Source organism: Hemicordylus capensis, chromosome 1 (assembly GCF_027244095.1).
Source record: "Hemicordylus capensis ecotype Gifberg chromosome 1, rHemCap1.1.pri, whole genome shotgun sequence".
NCBI lineage: Eukaryota > Metazoa > Chordata > Lepidosauria > Squamata > Cordylidae > Hemicordylus > Hemicordylus capensis.
Window position 1 is genome coordinate 321,916,138 of NC_069657.1, and position 21,283 is coordinate 321,937,420.

General features: G+C 43.9%; 1 protein-coding gene across 1 annotated transcript in view; it reads left to right on the forward strand.

The window, feature by feature from the left end:
• The window catches only part of FHL5 (four and a half LIM domains 5), a 37,145-nt gene that overhangs the window by 10,400 nt on the left and 5,462 nt on the right, over nucleotides 1-21,283 (forward strand). The window contains exons 2-5 of the mRNA XM_053283218.1: nucleotides 5,261-5,440; nucleotides 13,257-13,431; nucleotides 17,429-17,598; nucleotides 20,731-20,917. Coding sequence (XP_053139193.1) covers nucleotides 5,282-5,440; nucleotides 13,257-13,431; nucleotides 17,429-17,598; nucleotides 20,731-20,917 — 691 coding nt within the window. The 5' untranslated portion in view covers nucleotides 5,261-5,281. The remainder of the gene's footprint in view (nucleotides 1-5,260; nucleotides 5,441-13,256; nucleotides 13,432-17,428; nucleotides 17,599-20,730; nucleotides 20,918-21,283) is intronic.

Below are 21,283 nucleotides of genomic sequence, written 5' to 3' on the forward strand. Positions count from 1 at the left end.
ATCGACTCAACATTAATTTTTGTGGTGGTGGTGCCAGTGGCGGTGACAGGGATAAACAGGGGTGTGTGCGTGTGTGTGTGTGTGTGTGTGAGAGAGAGAGAGAGAGAGAGAGAGAGATAGAGAGAGAGAGAGAGATCCCTTTTATTGTCTTATCATCAACAATTAACAAACATGTGCCGAGATTCATTCATGGTATAATCAGTAGTACTAGTTGAGTACACTTTAGTACCTGAGGTAGAAAAATGCAAATAACAATCCTCCTTCCACAAGTCACACTGAAATGAATAGATATTCTTCACTTCCATTTAACTTCAGTAAAGTAAACACAGTATATAAATGGTATACACAGAGAGTTCTTAGGGGATTGGCCAGTGTTGACTTATCCACTGTCTTGTCCTCCAACTTTTCCACCTTGATGCAGCAGATGTTATCCATGCACAGAAGCAGGCTTCGTCACTTATTGTATTGATTGATTTGCTCAGTGTGGAAAATGGGATGATGCACCACTTTAAGCACATTTGGATGACACACCACACAGATAAACGTTCACTTTCTGAGAGCTGCTGGCGCTACTGTGGGGCATGCAACTCCCACATCTCATCCAGTTTGACCTTGAATCCTACTTTCATTGAGTATAATGGAAGTAGCATTACAGCTGTGTTTGCACAATGCTTAGTAGGGATGGAGCATCCCACCTCCGCACCAGCACTGATGTGATTTTTAGATGTCCTCCACAGCAACACTGGCAACTTTCAAAACATGGATGTTTCTCTGTGTGGTGTGTGAGTCCATATAACAAAGATTCAAGTCCAAATTGGATGAGATTTGGGAGTTGCAGGCCTCTGTCTCTCCTCTCCTCCCGCCTCCACAAACAGTTGCCGTGGACTGTTTGGATCAGGACCATTGCCTGGGGAAGGGCCTTCTCCCTGTGTTCTCTCTTCACACACACCACAGCCCCAGGCTGCTATTAGCCATAGTATTGGCCATCAAGGGGAAACAGTATAAACACATTTTTGTGCCTGCTGAGTTTCTTCCTCTCTGGCTAATACAGGTAGCAGTTTATCAGGGCTGTGGTGTATGTGGAGGGGATAGGAGAAGGGTGTCAGCTTTAATGTTTTAAAAACACACTGTATTATTGCTAGCTTGTAGAACATTAATTATGCATATTCTAGTTTGTATGCAATGGTCACATTTAAAGCATTAAAAGTTGTTCTCACACATTTTCTCTTAATCCTGTTCCCTCCCACCCTCTGTTTACCCATCATCCAGCCAATCCAACAGCTAGGCCTGTGTGCATTAACATCTTTTTTTTAAAAAGAGTTACCATATACCGTCAATAGCTGTTTGGGAACAGACAACTGGATCTAGTCTCCTCTCCTTCTTCCCAGCCAAATAGCTAACTGATGGGGCTTTAACCAGGGAGTTGAATTGGACCTGAATCCAAAAATCAGTTCAGAAAGAGTTTTTCCTTTCTTTCAGGGAACCAGAATGGAACCCAAACCTAAAAGCTCTTGGTTGCCTCAAACCTGAACTGGAGACCCTAAACAGAAAAGGTGGTAACAGGCTCAAAAGCAGTTTAGTGGTAAAGGTGCTAAGGGCCCCTCTATGCTCCAGGCCTGGCCTTCCAGGGTTTTAAACGATTAACTGTTTTAAATTGTTGCCCTGATTTTCAGGGCTTTTAGCTGTTTTATTGGTTTTATTGTGTTTTAATAGTTTTTAATTGTTAATTTGTTTTAATTGTTTTTATCATGCTGTGAACCACCCTGAGCCATTTTGGAAGGGCGGTATATAAATCTAATAAATAAATAATATATTTCCCAATAAGCCATCTGAAAAGAAGAGGGGCAGAATAGGAGAGACTTGGTAGAAAATGCCTAGGACTGGTATTGCTCCTTCACTCAAGTAGAGGCTGCCCAGCCATCAGGGATGTGCTCAAACCGGTTTGGCGGTCTATTCACAGACCACCAAACCAGTTCGAAAAACTGGCGTTTGAGCTGGTTCGAAGGTGTGCGTGTGTGGTGGGGGTAGCTTTAAGGCACGGGGAGGGTGTCCTTACCTCCCCCACTGCGTTCCCCCCCCTCTGGCGCTGCTTCCAAAGCCGCTGTTACGGGGCAGCTATATACCCTCTTGCTGCCCCATTCAGCATAATACCGAAAGTGGCCAACGTGCATGTGCGACACGCACATGCGCACTGGCCACTTCCAGTATTACGCTAACCGAGGTGGCAAGAGGGTATAGCCACCCTGCGACAGTGGTTTTGGAAGCAGCACCAGAGGTGGAAACATGGCTGCGGAGCTAAGGACACTCTCCCCATGCCTCCCCCCACATCCTGGGAGCACATGGAACCTGTTCCGTGCACATCACTACCAGCCATAGGTCTCTTTGGGAGCAATTGCTGAACTAAGGGTGGAAGCTTCCTGTGTTTCCTTGTCCCTTCAATTCCTCCTTATGGCCATTCTTCCATTCATCCCAAACAGGGTATTTTCCCTGGAAAATATAGTAGAAATACAAGTTTACACATTATCCCCATCATCATCCCCATCATCATCACCCCAGTTAAAAACCATACCTTCAAACCAGGTGAAATGACAGTTGTTCGAAAGGTGTGGTTTTTTATCTCAAAAATTTTAGCACTTGGGGGAAAGATGGTGTCAAATGGAATCCATGCATATGTGTATCATTCAGCTCTGAATGCTTTCCAAAACCAGCACTTTATGAAAATAGATGCCCATGTTTCTTATAAGTGAGACTGAATGGTTGGGTGCTGATCAAAGCTATTCCGTTGTTGTTGTTGTTGTTGTTGTTGTTATCCCTGCTTTTGGAATTCCTGGCACCAGCCCATTGTTGCAGCAAAATATAAATATTAAGCAGCAGCCGCTGCAGCAGATGTCATCATACACAAGGCTGCATGGTTTTTATCCTACACAGGAGCTAACCATTTACAGTGCAGAGAAGAAGTCTGTGAACCCCCTAGGAAGGTCTGTATGTTAGCACAATTCTTATTCAAAATCCTAAGTTAAACCCTGATAAGAGAAAAAGGCAACCCCAATGAAGAAGTAGGCAAAAAGGATACATTTTGAATATTCATCCTTCAGTAAGATTCAGCAGCAAACATCCTTGTGGGGAAAAGATGTGAGGTGTGAGCCCTTCATTCAGTAACTGGTGACACCTCCTTGAGCAGCAATAACTGCAACTAAATGTGACCTGTAACTAGTGATCAGTCTCTCACATTGGCTTGGAGGAATCTTGGCCCCTTCTTCCATACAGAACTGTTTCAGCTCTGTGACATTTGAGGGCTTCCTTGCATGAACAGCTCATTTCAGATTTTGCCACAACATTTCAGTAGGTTTGGTAAGCTCCTGGGCTCAGTCCTTGGCTTTTCCTGTTCAAAATAGACTTCTGCCTGAGACTTGAGCCCTATTCAGGCATTATGTTGTTGTACATTATGATGTCTGTACACTCGTATATATTTTTGTGTGAATCACGGTACCTGTGTTCCTTTTAAAAAATGAACCTAGGTACAGGCTCCTCAAATGCATGGTACAGATAGGAAGTGTACTGCTGTACCTGTGCACAGATCTGTACCTGTGAACACTATATACTCATTGTACAAGTGTCTAACCTTATTTCTGAATAGGACTTTTGAAAAGCTGCTATCAGTCAGAGTGTACAGTTCTAGGCTAGATGGACCAATAGTCTGATTCACTATAAAGCAGCTACTTATGTTCAGGCAATATAAAACATCAACATATCCAGATGTATTTACTGTGAGTCATCAAATGGAATTTGAATAATGTTAATATGCTCTGTCATGCTTTGCATTTCATTTCTATATACTGTGAATCAAGTTATTAAAGCACTTTGATGGATTTTTCCCCCTTGCATTATTTTTCTCTGAACCCATCATAAACCATATGACGTTGGCATTAACTGCATAATAACATTAGTGGAGAATTCAATGAATCCACCAGATGTTTTTAATGTTTGGCTTCACTGGGAACTCCTTGGATTTGCTTTTCCCTTATTCTCAGGAACCATGTCCTAATTTTAGTAAAGTCATTCTGGTCCAATGGGCAAATAACAAGACCAAAATAACTTGCCCTACAAACCCTCAGAAGAACCATCAGGTGCATCACACACCAAATGTCTTTCCTTAGTTTTTCCCATGAACCAATGCTTCAGAGGGACAACTAAGATTTACAGCTATCTATAAGCTGGTCAACAACTAGATTTCCTGGGAAATTTGAAGAGTAAGCAAGGGTGGTGGTCCATAGCCTCAATCTCCATCCATTCAACCTCATCTTATTCTAAGGACAAATCATTGTCATATAACAGGCCATTCCACAAGATGTTAGGCCCTGACAAAGCCATCTTACATGTGACAAGATGGAGATTATTCTGTCAACTGAATCTCTTATTCAGACCATCTGATGAACATATGTGGCTCATAAAAAGGTCCACAGTGAACACAGGGCTGCCACTACAGCATGGCAACTGAGAAAGACCAAATTCACAATATGAAAACAGTACATCTATTGTCTGTAAACATCTTGAGTCTACATTCTGTACTGACATGAAAGTTTCTCAGCCTGTTGCTTGGTAGACAACCTTCACACCTGTGTGGGATGAGGCAGGGTTTGGGGCAAGGGCAGTTTGTGTGCATGCTTGAGGCATCTGGACCTGTTTCTCCATGCTTATCACATGATAGTGGCAGACTGCAATATATCGTGTGCTCCTTCTCTTCCACAGCTGCTGCTGACCTCTTCACTGTGACTACAGAAGTAGATGGATGGATTGGTTGGTTGGTTGGTTAAGTGCCGTCAAGTCAGTGTGGACTCTAAGTGATCACTTAGATAGATTATCTCCAGGATGATCTGTCTTCAACTTGGCCTTTAAGGTCTTTCAGTGGTGCATTCATTGCTGTCGTAATCAAGTCCATCCATCTTGCTGCTGGTCACCTTCTTCTTCACTTTACTTCAACTTTTCCCAGCATTATGGACTTCTCAGGGAAGCTGGGTTTTTGCATAATGTGTTCAAAGTATGATAGTTTGAGTCTGGTCATTTGTGCTTTGAGTGAGAATTCTGGAACCACTGCCAATAGGTCAGACCTACCTTCTGTGCTTATGGTAAAGCAATCCCAAGACCAACCTTCTAGCAATAGCAGATTCCAGAATTCAGAACCTTGACCATAGCAAACAAAACTTTTGCCATTTAAGGCTTGGCAACCCCTTTAAATATATGTATTCTATTTTTGTGTTAGGAACATTAAGAAGAATTACAAATGGCAAGCGATCAGTCCCATTGTCATTACTGCATGAACTCTCTTTGTGGAAAGCAGTATGCCCTGAAAGAAGAGAATGCTTACTGTGTTAAGTGCTATGACAGCCTGTTTGCAAACTTCTGTGAGGAATGCAAGAAGCCTATTGAATGTGACTCAAAGGTAAGCATTGGTTAGCATAATAGTGGCAAATTACCAGGTGTTCACTACAGTATGGGTGAACATTACAAATGAATGTAATGTTCATATGATTAAGTGTTGGTCAAGGATGACTCTAGAATAATTCTTTGGGAGAATAAGGGTATGACAAATACTGTTATGATGAGGGGTAAGCTTCTATTTTGGGATTTGGTTGGGGGGGGGGAATGTATAGCCCACAGCAATGCAGTGATATCTGGGAGAGGTGCCAGGCCTGTTGACTGGAAAGTTGCATCCCTCCTAGCCAGCACCATTGCCTCATGTTCCCCAAGTTGATAGCTAGGGGAGAGAGGAAGGGAGGCATTATTTATTTTCAATTTTCAATTCAAACTTGGACATGTATCTATTGTGACTGACAATTAAGTGCTGTGATACATGAAGCTATGCAATTTTTCTCATCAGGTGTGATGGATAGTAAAAACGGTCCGTTTTAGAGGACTTTGTTACCTTATGTTGCCCTCCACACTAATCTCTGCTGCTGTTTTGTTTCACTAAGTACTACATCATAAGCTCAAAATGAAAACAACCCTAGTATTCAGTCTTGTTGAGACAGATCCGAGGCCTAATGATGAGCTGGTGTTCTGCACAGAATAAAGGCTGAGCCTAGGGGTGTACAGAACTGGTTCAAATCAAAGCCGTTTCTGTTCAAACCAACCTGGTTTGACCAGTTCAAGATCAAACAGGACCAGCTCCAAAAAGGGGGGCCAGTCTGAGTTCAAACTGGGCCTGGTTCACATTGAACCAATTTGACCTGGTTTGACCTGGTTCAAGTGGTTATTCTTGTAAAGGGGAATCCAGTGAGGAGGTTAGAGGAGTTCGCGCTGCTGCTCAGGAGCTGCAGCCACCATGCCATCTCCAGAAAGGTGCCCTCTCACCCGCCCTCTCTCCTGCCCTTTGAACCGCTTCAGACTTAGGAAACCCCTTTGCTTATAAAGAGGAATCCTCACCAGACTCCCCTTTACAAGCATAGCCACTCAAAACTGGGTTGAACTGGGCCCAATCAATTTGACCCAGTTTGACCGCATGAACCAAACTGCCAGTCTGCAAAGCAGTTCATTAGAACTGGCTTGTGGTGCGGTTCGTGTGGTCAAACCGGGTCAGATTTGGTTTGCTGGCTGGTTCTAATGAACCGCTTCACGGACTGGCAGTTCAGTTTAAATTCAGTTCAAATTTGAACCAAACCACTGAGAATGGTTCTGTGTACAACCCTAGCTGAGCCATTCATATACAATTTTTTAACATAGAAAATATAAAAATAATAATCTGCAGGCTGCGTGCAGAGATGGATAAAAAGCCACAAAATAGCCCTGTTCAGACATAGCGTGAAACCTACGGGTGGACAAAGGTGTGGTTAATCTGTGAATCTGGGAATTATGCAACAGATTATTAACTAACTGCTGTCTGGCAACCTCTGGCTTCTGAGCAGAAGAACCTCTTCCCTCTTCCTAGCCCCCCCCCCCCGCCAGCTGCATCCTAGCAAGCTCCATTCTGTTCATGTTGCCAGACTGTCGCCAAGGCGTCAGCATGCTAGTGAAGCTGCAACCATTGGCAATGATGTTAGAGGGGGTGTGCTGAACATGATCGTGCCTTTTCAGCAGTGCCCACCTGCCCTCAGCAGGGCAAAGACACTAACCTGTTCCTCACACTGTTCGCACCACTGTCTTCTGCAGTTGGGGAGGAAGGGCCTTGTGACCCCTCTCTTCCCTCCCCTGGGAAGAGAGGATTGGGCCTTTTTCTTCCCACTCGTACTTGTTAAAGAGAGACTGTGCAAGCATTCCATCAACTTTTTCTCATATGTTCACAAAATGAGGTTGTTACCGGCAATTGCCATTTGTGACACACCCACACCTGCCCATGCTCCAGCAGATATGTCTGTACCCCTCCATTTTTCTGGGGATTCCCCCCTCCCCCTGGACCCCAATTCCTATCTGTGTATGAGTGCTTATGGATGGATGGATAGGATGAGACTGCTAGGAACAGGTCAATATTACTTAAGATTTGCCCCTTGGATTTTTGGTAGTATTTTATTTATTTTTGTACAAGTTGGTAGAGGAAGGGGGACCCAGCCCCTTCCTCTGTGTGCAGGCATACTTGGTCTTCGACAAACCTCATGAGAAGAACCATCCATCTAGAGCAGGATTAAATCACACAAGAGATGCTTCTCGTGCATGAAGATGGATTCTGCTTCAGAGCAGACCACTCTCCCATGAGACATGCATACGAGACCACCCGGCCCAGTTATCATTCCATCAAAGCCCTGGGAAGGGTCCCTTGTCAACATTTATTTATTTATTTAAAATATTTCTATACCGCCCCAAAATTGCATTTCTGGGCGGTTTACAATGAGAATCATTAAAAACATCCAAATCAATTAACAATTAAAATCATTTAAAACATTAAAAATATTTAACACATTTAAAACCCAGTATTAAAATTTTTAAAACTATAAATCTAATTAAAAGCTTGGGTGAATACATGTGTCTTCAGTGCCTTTTTAAAACTTACCATCTCTCCTGGTCCCAGTGTCTCCTGTTTTTGAGAATATTCGCACCCCTTAAAAGAGTCTGGTTCCCCTGCAACACATCTCCATGCTCTGTTCTCACCGGCACCTAGCTAGCCAGGGACCAATCTACACCATGGGTGTCCAGTCCTAGAGTGCCCAGCGGTGGGTGGTTTGCATTAGCTGCGGTGACAAGCAGTATTCATTCCCAGACTCTCCTTGTCTGCAGACCTAACCCGAATCCTCTTGAACACCCAAAGCAACCACCTTGAAGTCTAGAAGGGTTGAGTGCAAGGGGAAAGGTATGGAGTATGAGTTCTATTCTTAAGCAGTGCTGTTGGGCCCCCATCGTGGGAAGGTTTACCTCATGAGAGTGCAGTCAAATGGAGAGCTGAAACACACTGGTGTTTCTGTTTTCTCTGGTGGACTGACCCTCTCATGCAAAGGCTAATCTGCAGCCAGCAAGCCAGCACAAGGACAAGAGTGTCTTGGGTCTTTCTCACTGCTTTGCCCGGGTCTGCTAACATAGTGGCACCCTTGGTTACAGTGAATAGCCCAGGATCCTTTGCTATTCCCTCCTAGGAAATCAATAAAATCTGTTCCTGGAGTACCAGATGAGCAGCTGTGACTCTTCCATAGTCCAGCAACTGGTGTCTTCCCCCAGGATACGTGGGCACATCTGTCAGTCTAGATCAGGGCTGCTCAACTTAGGCCCCCCAGCTGTTTTTGGACTACAGTTCCCATAATCCCCAGCCACAGTAGCCAATAGCCAGGGATTATGGGAATTGTAGGCCAACATCTGCAGGAGGGCCGAAGTTGAGCAGGCCTGGTCTAGATCAAGTGTTAGGTCAATGAAAGGGCTTCTTGCATGTGTGTCTATTCTCCTTCTTTTATTTAAAGCATGCTTTCCCCAGTGCTGTTCTGTCCCTTTGAATGCAGGAACTGCATGGACATGGTATGCCTGTTGCCAAGCAGCAGTAGGAGGAACAAGGAAACGAAAGAAGGTGGGGCATCAGCTTCGAGAGGCACCTAGCGAAAAACATAGTTTCCCTAGAACTGATGCATTTATGGGCTGTTTGGACCTGGCCTCACTATGGTGGGTGGAGGAGCTTGTGCATGAAACCCGTTATAGCAGCAGCAGAATTTGGATAACACAATGCTAACCTCAGGTTTCAGCAGCAAAACTCACTATAAACCGAGAGTTCAAATTCAGGTTTGGGAGCAAAAATGGTGTTTTTGTGGTTCGGTGACAAAACCGCAGCTTCATGCTTTCAGACGATCACAGACGCAAACCTCTGATATATTTATCTCTGGTTTGGCATTGGCCACATTTGCACATAACATGAAACTGGAGCTGAAGGGACCTCCGGTTAAAATTTGTGTACGTCCAAATGCGTGCAACCATAGTTTGGACAGAAAATAGACCCACGGTTTCCCTCTCCAGACTTCAATTTGTATCTTAAGTTTGTAGGGAGTTTTGCTGCCTGTACCTCTGATTCTGCAGTGCCACCGTTGCATCCAAACATAGCCCCGCAGTCTTGCTCTTCGGCAACTGGAGTTGAGGGAGGAAGCTCCTCCCTCACACTGGCTGCCAGGGGTATCCTTCAGTCAAGAAGGAAGCCCATGCAGCCAGTTCCCCCTCCTCTCTGCAGTCTCACTGACTGCAGAGAGGGAGCTCTCCATTACATCCAAATTTGGATGGAAGAGTGGGGGGAGGGGGAGCAGAAATGCAGGTCCATTGGTTCGGTTTCGCATTATGTGCAAATGCGGCCAGCCATTATGTCCCTATGGGCCCAATGACTAGTGAATAACCTGTGCAGTTCATAGAGAGATATGAAGGCTTAAAATGGTTTGCAGGCTCCCTACAGACCAAATGGAATGGGTTTCATCCATCATTGGAATTCAGCTGCCTAAAAGAGAGAGAGATGTTAAATTGTTGTATTAACCTCAATTTAGTATCTTAGCTTCTTTAATATCTGATAAAACACAGTAAGTTACATTGTTTGAACAATTCTGTCTAGAGAGATCATGGAGCTGATTTCCTTTTCTATCCTGGGTTTAATTCAACTGATAAAATAAAGCAAAACTTTTAAGTAAATACTACTGACAAATAACCAGTGAAAAATGACTTCCCTTGCTCTATTATTCTACAAATGGCCTCTACAGTAACTGCTAGAGTAAAAGATTCCAAAGGAGTCTTACTAGAAACTAGATGACATTTGTCATTTTTATGTAAATAACCTGACTTCATGAGCAAGATACCACAAAAAGATTATTTGATTTAAATATTTTATTTTGTAAATGACAATTTAATTTCTTGTTTATCTTCTAATGCCTCCTGACTCATCACATAAATGACATATTGGTGGGAACAGTAAACAAGCTTTTTCTGGTCATCATCATTGCCCTAAATCTCAGGCAGAATTTTCATTTAGAACTGCACATACTGCAGTGGCATATGTAAATAGAGGGGTGTGACTCCTTTCCCCTTTAATTTCCATTTGCACTCGCAGTGCCTGATGATTCCAGGCACTACGAGTGCAAATGGAAATGTAGATTCACATCCAAGCACTGAATTTTGTAGTCATCAAGTTCTAATCAAGTAAATCTTGGCTGTCAAAAGAGAGCAGTCCAACTTGAACCTGCATTAGAACCCTAAAACCAGTTTGAGGAATATTTTCAGATGAACTAGAGTTGAATCTAAAATCTCTCCCCTTCCTTTAATCTAAAACTAAACTGAACTCCTAAATAAAATGTGTTAACCCATTCAAAATAAGTGGTCCAATGATATGGCACTCAGTTTTCAATTGTATGATTAATGCTTTGTTTCCATCTTTTTTTTTCACCCTGTTGTGTGTATTTTAGAATTCCAAAGTAACTCAATTGAGAAAAAGTACAGGTGAAACTCGGAAAATTAGAATATCGTGCAAAAGTCCATTAATTTCAGTAATGCAAATTAAAAGGTGAAACTGATATATGAGACAGATGCATTACATGCAAAGCGAGATAAGTCAAGCCTTAATTTGTTATAATTGTGATGATCATGGCGTACAGCTCATGAAAACCCCAAATCCACAATCCCAGAAAATTAGAATATTACATGGAACCAGGAAGACAAGGATTGAAGAATAGAACAATATCGGACCTCTGAAAAGTATAAGCATGCATATGTATTTAGTACTTGGTTTGGGCCCCTTTTGCAGCAATTACTGCCTCAGTGCGGCGTGGCATGGATGCTATCAGCCTGTGGCACTGATGAGGTATTATGGAAGGCCAGGATGCTTCATTAGCGGCCTTCAGCAATTCTGCATTGTTTGGTCTCATGTCTCTCATCCTTCTCTTGGCAATGCCCCATAGATTCTCTATGGGGTCAGGTCAGGTGAGTTTGCTGGCCAATCAAGCACAGTACACTGTATACTTTTCAGAGGTCCGATATTGTTCTATTCTTCAATCCTTGTCTTATTGGTTCCATGTAATATTCTAATTTTCTGAGATTGTGGATTTGGGGTTTTCATGAGCTGTACGCCATGATCATCACAATTATAACAAATTAAGGCTTGACTTATCTCGCTTTGCATGTAATGCGTCTGTCTCATATATCAGTTTCACCTTTTAATTTGCATTACTGAAATTAATGGACTTTTGCACGATATTCTAATTTTCCGAGTTTCACCTGTATTGGTCAGCATCCAGAGTAATCCTGCTCCAATGTGCCAAGGTTTTCTGTCATAGGAGGCTAGTGCTTCTGGCAGTCCCTCAGGAGGCATAGGCAGCTGTACAGGGAAGGGATAACTGAACATTGTGGGGCAGGGACCCTGTCACATTGTCAACAGTCTTGGGGCATTATCAGTGTGGGGTTACTGAATGTTGGCCATTATACTTATTAATTAAATAGTTACCATTCTATTCAGAGTCACAACACAAGCAAAAGACTATTCTGTATGAAATATAACTAACTGGGTTCAAAACCAATTCAGCATGTCTGAAACATCGTGCCTTGGCGGGGTGGCGGAGGGACTGAAAGAGAGAGTTCAGAAATAAAATACTGATAAACCTGAATGGTTTCATTCCCTGGTCAAGAATACTTTCTGTTTGCAACCACCTTACTAGAGAGGATGCAAAAGTTTAGCTTGCTGAAACGATGGCAGCAGTGGAGCCCTTTGCTTCATAAGCCCCTTTAGAAAAACCATGTGCTAAGGCATTGGAGAGCCATGAAATGGATATATTGACAGATAAGTCTGTTCACATGAGCAGCCCTACCTGGGGTAGGGCTGCTTGTGTGGAGTGCTGGGATCAGGCTCAATCCCAGCGCTGCCCCTCAGCGTAGCCCAAGTTTCCCCCCACCCCAGGCTATTACTGAGGTAAAAGGGCACAAGCAGCCATGGAACAGCCCAAACAGCCACAGAGCCTAGTGCCTAGAGTGCCCAGCTTGCAGGCAAATCCCCCAATACTCCTCACGTGATGCATGGAGGTATTTCTGGAGGCCAGGCTGCATTTCCCTGGCCTCCAGATGGCTTCACAGCTCCTGGAAGTGCTTCTTGTGTGGACGTTCGAGCCACACAGCCAAAGCAAGAAATGGGATAATCTGAAGTAGTGTTCCCTCTAACAGGTATTCCCAGATGTTGTTGACTACAACTCCCATAATCCCCAGCCAAAGGACATTGCAGCTAGAGATGCTGGAACTTATGATGAACAACATCTGGGAATCCCTGTTAGCGGGAACAGTGATCTGGGGGGAAGGTAGGTGCGATCCTGCCCTCCTCCCTGCCCCTCTCACAGGTTGCTTGAATGACCTTAAAGTGTGTCAACAAAAATATATTTGGTGGTGGTTGTCGTTTTTACCAACTTTGCCTGCATAAATGGACTCCTTCCACCACAAATTCTCAAATTCTCTGAACTGTTGTTTTTATCTAAACTGTGTTGGGGGTGGTGATTTAATATTTATATTCAAATTAACTAAAGAGTACAAAGCATTGGTCTCTTTGTGTGTCCCCGTGAATATGCATCCTTCTCTGGTACAACATAGTAGGAATAAATCGGGAAACAGCTTGCACTGAAGCTGTTGTCTTAACAGGGCCAAACTCCAGAATATTATTTCATCCTCGAGGTCATTTTCGACAGCAGCCACTCTGAAGTGAGAAGCTCACAGGGCCTTCCAAATTGATTTTATCCAACTGGATCTTCTGAAGCAAACAAATATTTTTTGAAACTTGTTCTGAAAACCACAAGCAATAAATGAAACCCACTCTCCCCCCCACCCCCATATTTACTGTCTCCAAGGATCTTGCCTACAAAGGCTGCCACTGGCATGAAGCATGCTTCACGTGTGCCAAGTGCCATCACTCCCTGGTAGAAAAGCCTTTTGCTGCCAAAGATGAGCTCCTGCTGTGTACAGAGTGCTATTCTAATGAGTATTCATCAAAGTGCTTCCACTGCAAGAGGACCATTATGCCTGGTAAGATAACAAGGAGTTTTTGCTAGCTAAATAAAAGGGTTGCATGGCATTGTTAATTAAATCTGAGCTGAATTGAATCATCAGTCTGAAAAGGCAGAGTATGATTTCTCGGCTTTAAGCAAGGTATTCCCAAAATCCTCTTAGAGGGCCTTTTTAAATGAATGCTTCTGTTGCACAGGTATAAGTACACTGCTTACACAGTTGTGGGGAATGTGACATTTTTTGCCATCACACACACACCTTAGTTTTGTTCTTACATGTGCCATCTGGAATGGGGCTGAGTGATTGCCATGGTGAGCTACTGGTTAGCGCCTGCAATGTCACCAATCATCAGTCAACAATCAGTGATGTGCTCTCCATCTCAAAGGCCCACACAATTTTGAATTCCTTATTTGAAAGGATTTTTAATGAACATTATTCTTACAGAGACTACTAATGTGACCTTTTACATTTAAAAACAAAAAGCATTTTGCAAACACCAGTATATTTTGCAAGAAGGAAGAAAAGGTGTGAATTTAATTTCCTTGGCACTAGAGATTAGGGATGTGCACCGAATTACTTTGGCACCATCCCAAGGGCGGCGAAAGGTTCTCTTAAGAGGAGGTGGGCAGGGGAACCATCCCATCACCACAGCGGGGCAGTTTAGAGGAGACAGTGGAATGGGTTGCCCCTGTCACGGAAAAGCTTTTTGGAGAACGGCGCCACGATGGGGCGGTGTAGGGTGGCAGAGGCTTCCAGGAGGGGTAGGTAGGACCTGCCTGCCTCCTCTTAAGGGAACTCCTAGCCCCATGCTGAAATGTTTCGGATACAGAGAGCCAAATCATTTCAGTGCCTCCTCAAAGAGGCGCTGAAATGATTTGGACACATCCCTACTAGAAATGTGCACAGATCGTATTTTGCAATTTGATTTGAGATCAAATTGAGTTGGAAAATACTCAGATTGATTTGTCAAAACAGTGGCCACGTCCAGCTGTTTTGATTTAATCCACTCAAATCGATTTGAGTGATTCAGCCATAGGTAACAATGGGGAAATCAAATCACCCCATAGTTCCCCATGGGTAGTTCCTAGAGACACCAAAGTTGGTTAGGTGGCACGGTGTGATGGGTGCTACCTACCACTCAACCCACAAAATAAATGGGCAAACAAATGCTGTGGCCAGCCCTTCCCATGCAGCAAAGCACAGGTGGGCTGTTCTACATGTGGAGGTGCTGACCACTCGAGCTGTTGGTGCCTCTGCTCCCACTGTACAGGCAACTTCCCCTGCTTGGGAGCAGGAGCAGGTGCCTTGCCGCTACTCCAGGACATACCAGACCTATTGCTGCCAGCAAGAGCATGAACCCCCGGAGCATGAGATCACAGGTGCTGCAGCATCCCTGACATTGTAAGGCCTTAACCCTGCTGACCCGTGTCCCATAGTGGATGCAGGCAGCATGGTATAAGTCACCATGATGGAGCTCAAAGTGTTCCCATACCAGGCTGCTATTGACCCAGGACCTTTTTTGTGGTGGTGGTACTGGGGTTGCTGGTTCATTCTGGGGGCTGCCATCGCCACCACCATCCATCCAGATCTGAGAATTTCCAGGACACTGAAGTAGTTCCTGCTCCTCCTCACTCTCAGCCAGGGTGGCAGGGAGGTTGCACTGCCAACGGGGATTGGGGAGGATGGAGAGAGTAATCTGTCTGGGCTAGCAGCCAAGGACACCTCCTCCTCTGCTGCCCCAGGAAGAGCTTCTTCCCTGACAGGGGAGGAACCACCCCACCGCCACCCCAGTTCGACCTCAACAGCCACAGGCAGCTGCACTGCAGGATCAGACTCCTCTGGAAAGGAGACCCTTCACACAATATCAGTGGATTGACTCACCATTGACCACCACGACCAGCAGCATCACCCCTCCCTCTGCCTGACATTCTGCTTCACACCCTCCTGGACATCTTGGGGTTTAAAAAAAATTAAGCCCTACCTCTGATGTGGGGGGATATAAGAAGTGACTTTAGGGGGTGTGAGCCCGTGGGTGGTCTATTTATGCTCTGTGCGCCACACACAACACTATCGATAGCACTGTGGTACACACACAGAAGCTAGAAAAATTAAATCCCCCCAAATAAAGAAGCAGGCTTTCTTCGGGGGATAGGGCTTCTTCTTCTTTTTTTTAAGGGGACCAAACAACACAAAGGGAAAGGAAAGCAAAGGGTAGGGGATTACTGTGGCCTTTCCAACCCAAACCCACTCCTCCTGCCCTTCAGTCCTACTAGTACCTAATCCCTCCTTTTCCCAAACTAGGCCCTATATAAAGAACTCAGGCTCTATAACCTGACAAAGATGGCAGGCGGGGGGAGGTCTCTCCTTCGGGCATCTTTTGGTAGAAACTTCCAGCATCTTTAGCTGGAGTCTTCCAGGTATTGCTCTCAGAGGCACTCTTGGGCTGAGCAGACACCAGAACTCAACAGCTGAGGGGAGGGCAGCGGGCACCAGTCAGGCACCCACCCAAACTATCAAAACGAAACAAAAACCCAAAGAAATGGAAACAGAGAAACCACACTTAATGTTAATGTTATTAAACCAACCAAGAAGCAAGGGGATGGCACGTGCATGCACAAAAGGCTTTCTGAAGCCTTTTGCTGCCGAGAGGGGGAAGGGGCGGCAGGGAGGTACCCTGCCACCCCAAATGCTTTCTAAAATACGCACGCTGGCGGGGGGGGAGTGGCGGGAGGGATAAGTACACCCTCCCCCCACCCTTAAAGGAACCCCCACCCCAGTGCTGGACCGCAGCTCTGCGGTTCCGTGCACATCCCTAATGGAGGATAACAGGTTCCCTAAAAATGTTTACTGGAGTAGATAACAAACAGTAACAACAATAATAGTGGGCTCCAGTATGAAGCTAAAATGCAATCATGTAGCATTAGTTTTCCAAGATTAAGCTCAAGAAAAGTCTGAATTACAGCTAGTTAGCTTAATGCCTTTAATTATTTGCAGCTGCTTAGGACCTCATTGTTTGCATCATCCATTCCCTAGACTAAATTATTGCATGTGCCAGAGAATTTGCCTTCCTTTTCTCTGTGTAAGGCCTTTCCTGCAAACAATGCCTTCTCAGTTCCTTGAAGGGCAGTATCATAAACTTCCCATTAACTAGAATTTTAAGGCAGGATAGAACATTTTAAGATAATAATAATTGTTGCATTTGTGGACCTTAGTGAATTGAATTGAAATGTAAATAGGACATAGGAAGCTGCTATATACTGAGTCAGACCATAGGTCCATCTGGCTCAGTATTGTCTTCACAGACCAGCAGCAGCTTCTCCAAGGTTGCAGGCAGGAATCTCTCTCAGCCCTATCTTGGAGATGCTGGCAGGGAGGGAACTTGGAACCTTCTGCTCTTCCCAGAGCAGCTCCATCCCCTAAGGGGAATATCTTACAGTGCTCACACATCAAGTCTCCCATTCATATGCAACCAGGGCAGACCCAACTTAGCTAAGGGGACAAGACCAGCAATCCTCTCTCCATAACATGATATTTCTCTAGTGATGCTGCTTTTAGAAAAAAAGTTTTATTGAAAAACAGATAAAATCTGGCTGCAAAAATCTGAAGATATATCTAAGATCATGAAAAGCTTAATTATGTAATGTATTGAGCTGCAAGATGTGTGGTAGCCACATGGAAACTTAGAAGGGAATTCGTTGAAGCAAATACAGTAAACATTGAGACATCCACATATATTAATATTTTGCTTCATATTTGAAAATGACGTTGTCTTCTGTATCACATTTTTCTATACTTTAATGAGTTTTGTGATGACCTTTTTGGTTTAGCAATAACACTTGAATGAAAAATTTACCAAGTGCTTTTCTGAACAAGGACTGATGTATTATATTTAATAATGAATGATGAAGTAACAGCCTCCTGAGTGCAATGATGCACTCAGTACATCATTGTAATGTAAAGCATGTACAATTGGCCAGTAATCTGAAAATGCGTGATTTTGTGTTTGGTTCTGCAGGTTCTCGTAAAATGGAGTTCAAAGGCAGTTGTTGGCATGAAGCTTGCTTTGTTTGCCAACACTGCCGACAACCTTTAGGAACCAAGCCTTTGATTACAAAAGACGATGACAATTATTGTGTGCCTTGTTTTGAGCAGCTGTTTGCTCAGTCTTGTTACTCCTGCAAGAAGGTAAGAGGGGAAATGGGGGTGGGGGGTGGGGGAGGGAAGAAAGAGACAGTGGGACACTACACGTTTATTATACTTGGAATCTGGAAAGTAAAGCGACTTGATCCAAAGATTCACAGCATTGATAACATTCATCACCAATGGAGAGGGGAGAAAGGGGATACTTAAACACACTCCACAAACAAGTGATCAGTAGTCAACAGCACCACCAACTATGCATTATTATTATTTATTTATTTATCTATTTATTTACACAGTCAAACAGGTGTTATTGACTGGTTTGTTTTATCCAAACATCGAGTCCTTCCCAAGGACCTGGGATGGCTGAATTTTATTGTCAATGTTGTTGCTGTTATAGATATCGTCGCAGAATATAGGCTGTTCCCAGTAAAGCTGCTTTTTGTAATTGGCTGATGGTTATTTCTGTGGCCCCTATGGTGTTGAGGTGCTCTTCAAGGTCTTTTGGAACTGCACCCAGGGCGCCAATGACCACTGGGATTATTTTGGTCTTTTTCTGCCACAGCCTTTCAATTTCAATTTGTAGATCTTTGTATTTGGTGATTTTTTCTATTTCTTTTTCTTGTATTCTGCTATCTCCTGGTATTGCTATGTCGATTATTTTAACTTGTTTTTCTTTCTTCTCGACTACAGTTATATCTGGTGTATTGTTTGGCAGATGTTTGTCTGTTTGTAGTCGAATGTCCCATAATATTTTTACATCTTCATTTTCTTCAACTTTTTCAATTTTATGGTCCCACCAATTCTTGGCTACAGGTAGCTTGTATTTTTTGCAGATGTTCCAGTGTATCATCTCTGCTACCTTGTCATGCCTTTGTTTGTAGTCAGTCTATGCAATCTTTTTACAACAGCTGATTAGGTGGTCCACGGTTTCATCTGCTTCTTTACAAAGGCGGCACTTGCTGTTTGTTGTGGATTTTTCGACTTTTGCTCTTATTGCATTTGTTCTTAGTGCCAGTATTAAACCCTCTGTTTCTTTCTTCAAGTTGCCATTCTTAAGCCATTGCCAGGTCTTGGTGATGTCTGATTTTCCACTTATATTGTGCAAATATTGACCATGCAGTGGCTTATTTCTCCATTTTTCTGCTCGGTTCTTGACTTGTTCTTTCTTGTAGGCCTGCTTTGTTTCATTGGTGTTGAATAGTTTCTCATTCTTGACCATTTGAAGTGCATCTTCTTCACTGTCCCTTATATATTCTTCAAGGCCTCTTTTCTCCTCCTCTACTGTTTGATGGACTTGCAGCATTCCTCTTCCACCTGAGTTGCGAGGGAGGTATAGCCTATCGACATCACTACGGGGGTGCAGAACATGATTGATGGTCATGATTTTCCTGGTCTTACAATCTAGCGTCTCTAGCTCTGCCTGGGTCCAGTCTATTATTCCTGCAGTGTATCTGATAACAGTTATAGCCCAGGTGTTTATGGCTTGTATGGTGTTCCCGCCATTGAGTTTGGACTTGAGGATTTTTCTAACTCTCCTGATGTATTCACTTCCAATTTTTCTTTTAACCTCAGTGTGTGCAATGTTATCAGCCTGGAGAATGCCCAAGTATTTGTAATATTCTTTCTCTTCCAGGTTCTTGATGTTGCTTCCATTGGGTAGTTCTATTCCTTCTGTTTTTGTTATTTTTCCTCTTTTCATTATTAATGCAGCACACTTGTCTAGTCCAAACTCCATTGCTATATCACTACTGACTATACGGACAGTGTTTAGCAGTGATTCAATTTCTGACTGGGACTTTCCATACAACTTCAGATCGTCCATGTACAGCAGATGGTTGATATTATTATTATTATTATTATTATTATTATTATTACATTTGTATCCCGCTCTTCCTCCAAGGAGCCCGGAGCGATGTACTACATACTTGAGTTTCTCTTTCACAACAACCCTGTGAAGTAGGCTAGGCTGAGAGATAAGTGACTGGCCCAGAGTCACCCAGCTAGTATCATGGCTGAATGGGGATTTGAACTCGGGTCTCCCCGGTCCTAGTCCAGCATTAGCATAGTTTTACATTTCAGGAGCATCATGTATGTAACTGTGGTACTGGATTACTGGGATACCTCACCCCATGAACCCCCTTTGTGCTCACAGACTTGACCCAGAAGGGCAATACTTCCAGGTCTCCCTAGGTAATATTTCATACAATCTCATAATATCATAAAATCTCATAATATTTCATACAATCTCACACCACACCATTTTTGTATTCCAAAAAGCACTCACCACATGCAGCATTCCCGGTGGGAAAGCTGAGCAGCTTCTCATGTGCTCTTCTGTCTATCCAGGGCTGTCTGTGACTGTAAGAAGAGTTTCAGAGCCAGCCCTGCTCATTTGTATGGATGAACTTCTGTGTGTGTGTGTGTGTGTGTGTGTGTGTGTGTGTGTGTGTGTGTGTGTAGGCCATCCACATTCACAAAGGAAGGCAATGCCTCTTAGGAGGTTATAAGAGTGAATCTGGAGAGCCATCGTGGTGTAGTGATTAGAGTGCTAGACTAGGACCGGGAAGACCCGGGTTCAAATCCTCATTCAGCCATGATACTTGCTGGGTGACTCTGGGCCAGTCACTTCTCTCTCAGCCTAACCTACTTCACAGGGTTATTGTGAGGAGAGAAACTTAAGTATGTAGTACACCTTTCTGGGCTCATTAGAGGAAGAGAGGGATACAAAATGTAATAATAATAAATAATAATAATCTAAAGGGCTAATTTCAGAATAGTGGTTGATTTTTGACTGAATGCAAATGATGACCATTCACAATGTAGTCACTTAGCATAGCTGGCACTCAAACACTGCTATCATTCTGCCACTTTTACCACAAAGCTGACCAGAAAGCTGAGGGTGTAGGAAAGTGAGAAGAGCCTTCATTTTTCAGGGTTATCCACCAACCTGGGACAGGGACAAGTCTCTCTTTTTAGAGGATATGACTCCAAGGCAGACTTGATACCCAGCGTCACTCTCCTTAGAAATTCACCAATTAGGCTAAACCATTTTTTAGAATCCAACTGCACCAATCCACTACAAGGGTTTCCCGGCATCACTGATCTTGATTTTGCACTTCCACAACCACGTGCAAGTTCAGACTCTGCTTCTAAAGTTCTTTTCTCACCCTCTAGGTGATAACCACTGGTGGTGTGACCTATCATGACCAGCCATGGCACAAAGAATGCTTTCTCTGTACTGGATGTGAGAAGCAGCTTGCTGGGCAACGGTTTCTTTCCAAAGATGAGCTTCCTTACTGCCTTGAGTGCTTCAGCAGACACTATGCAAAGAAGTGTGCAGCCTGCACAAAACCCATTACAGGTAACTACGAATTATGCAGCCCACCGCACCACACGGTTGACACAGCGAACTCTGTAGCAAGAAACCGGAGGAGGAAGTCCTCCAGTATCCCACAATGCATTGTGCAGGCAGCAGAGAGCCTGCTTGCATCAGTGCAGCAGCTCCCAGCTTCCTAGTTGCTCTATCGGCAGCACTCTATTGTTGAAAGGAGCTGGGCTGCCGGGAGCTGCTGCAAACAGCCCCAGTCACACACATGATCGGGGCTGTGAGGTAAGATGGAGCTTTTCCATTCTAACCTTGGTAAAACCCCAGGTTTAAAAATAGGGTAACCTTGCTCTGGAGCAGGTCCCATGGCTCCACATAAAGCTCTCTATCCAGGTTTTCCCA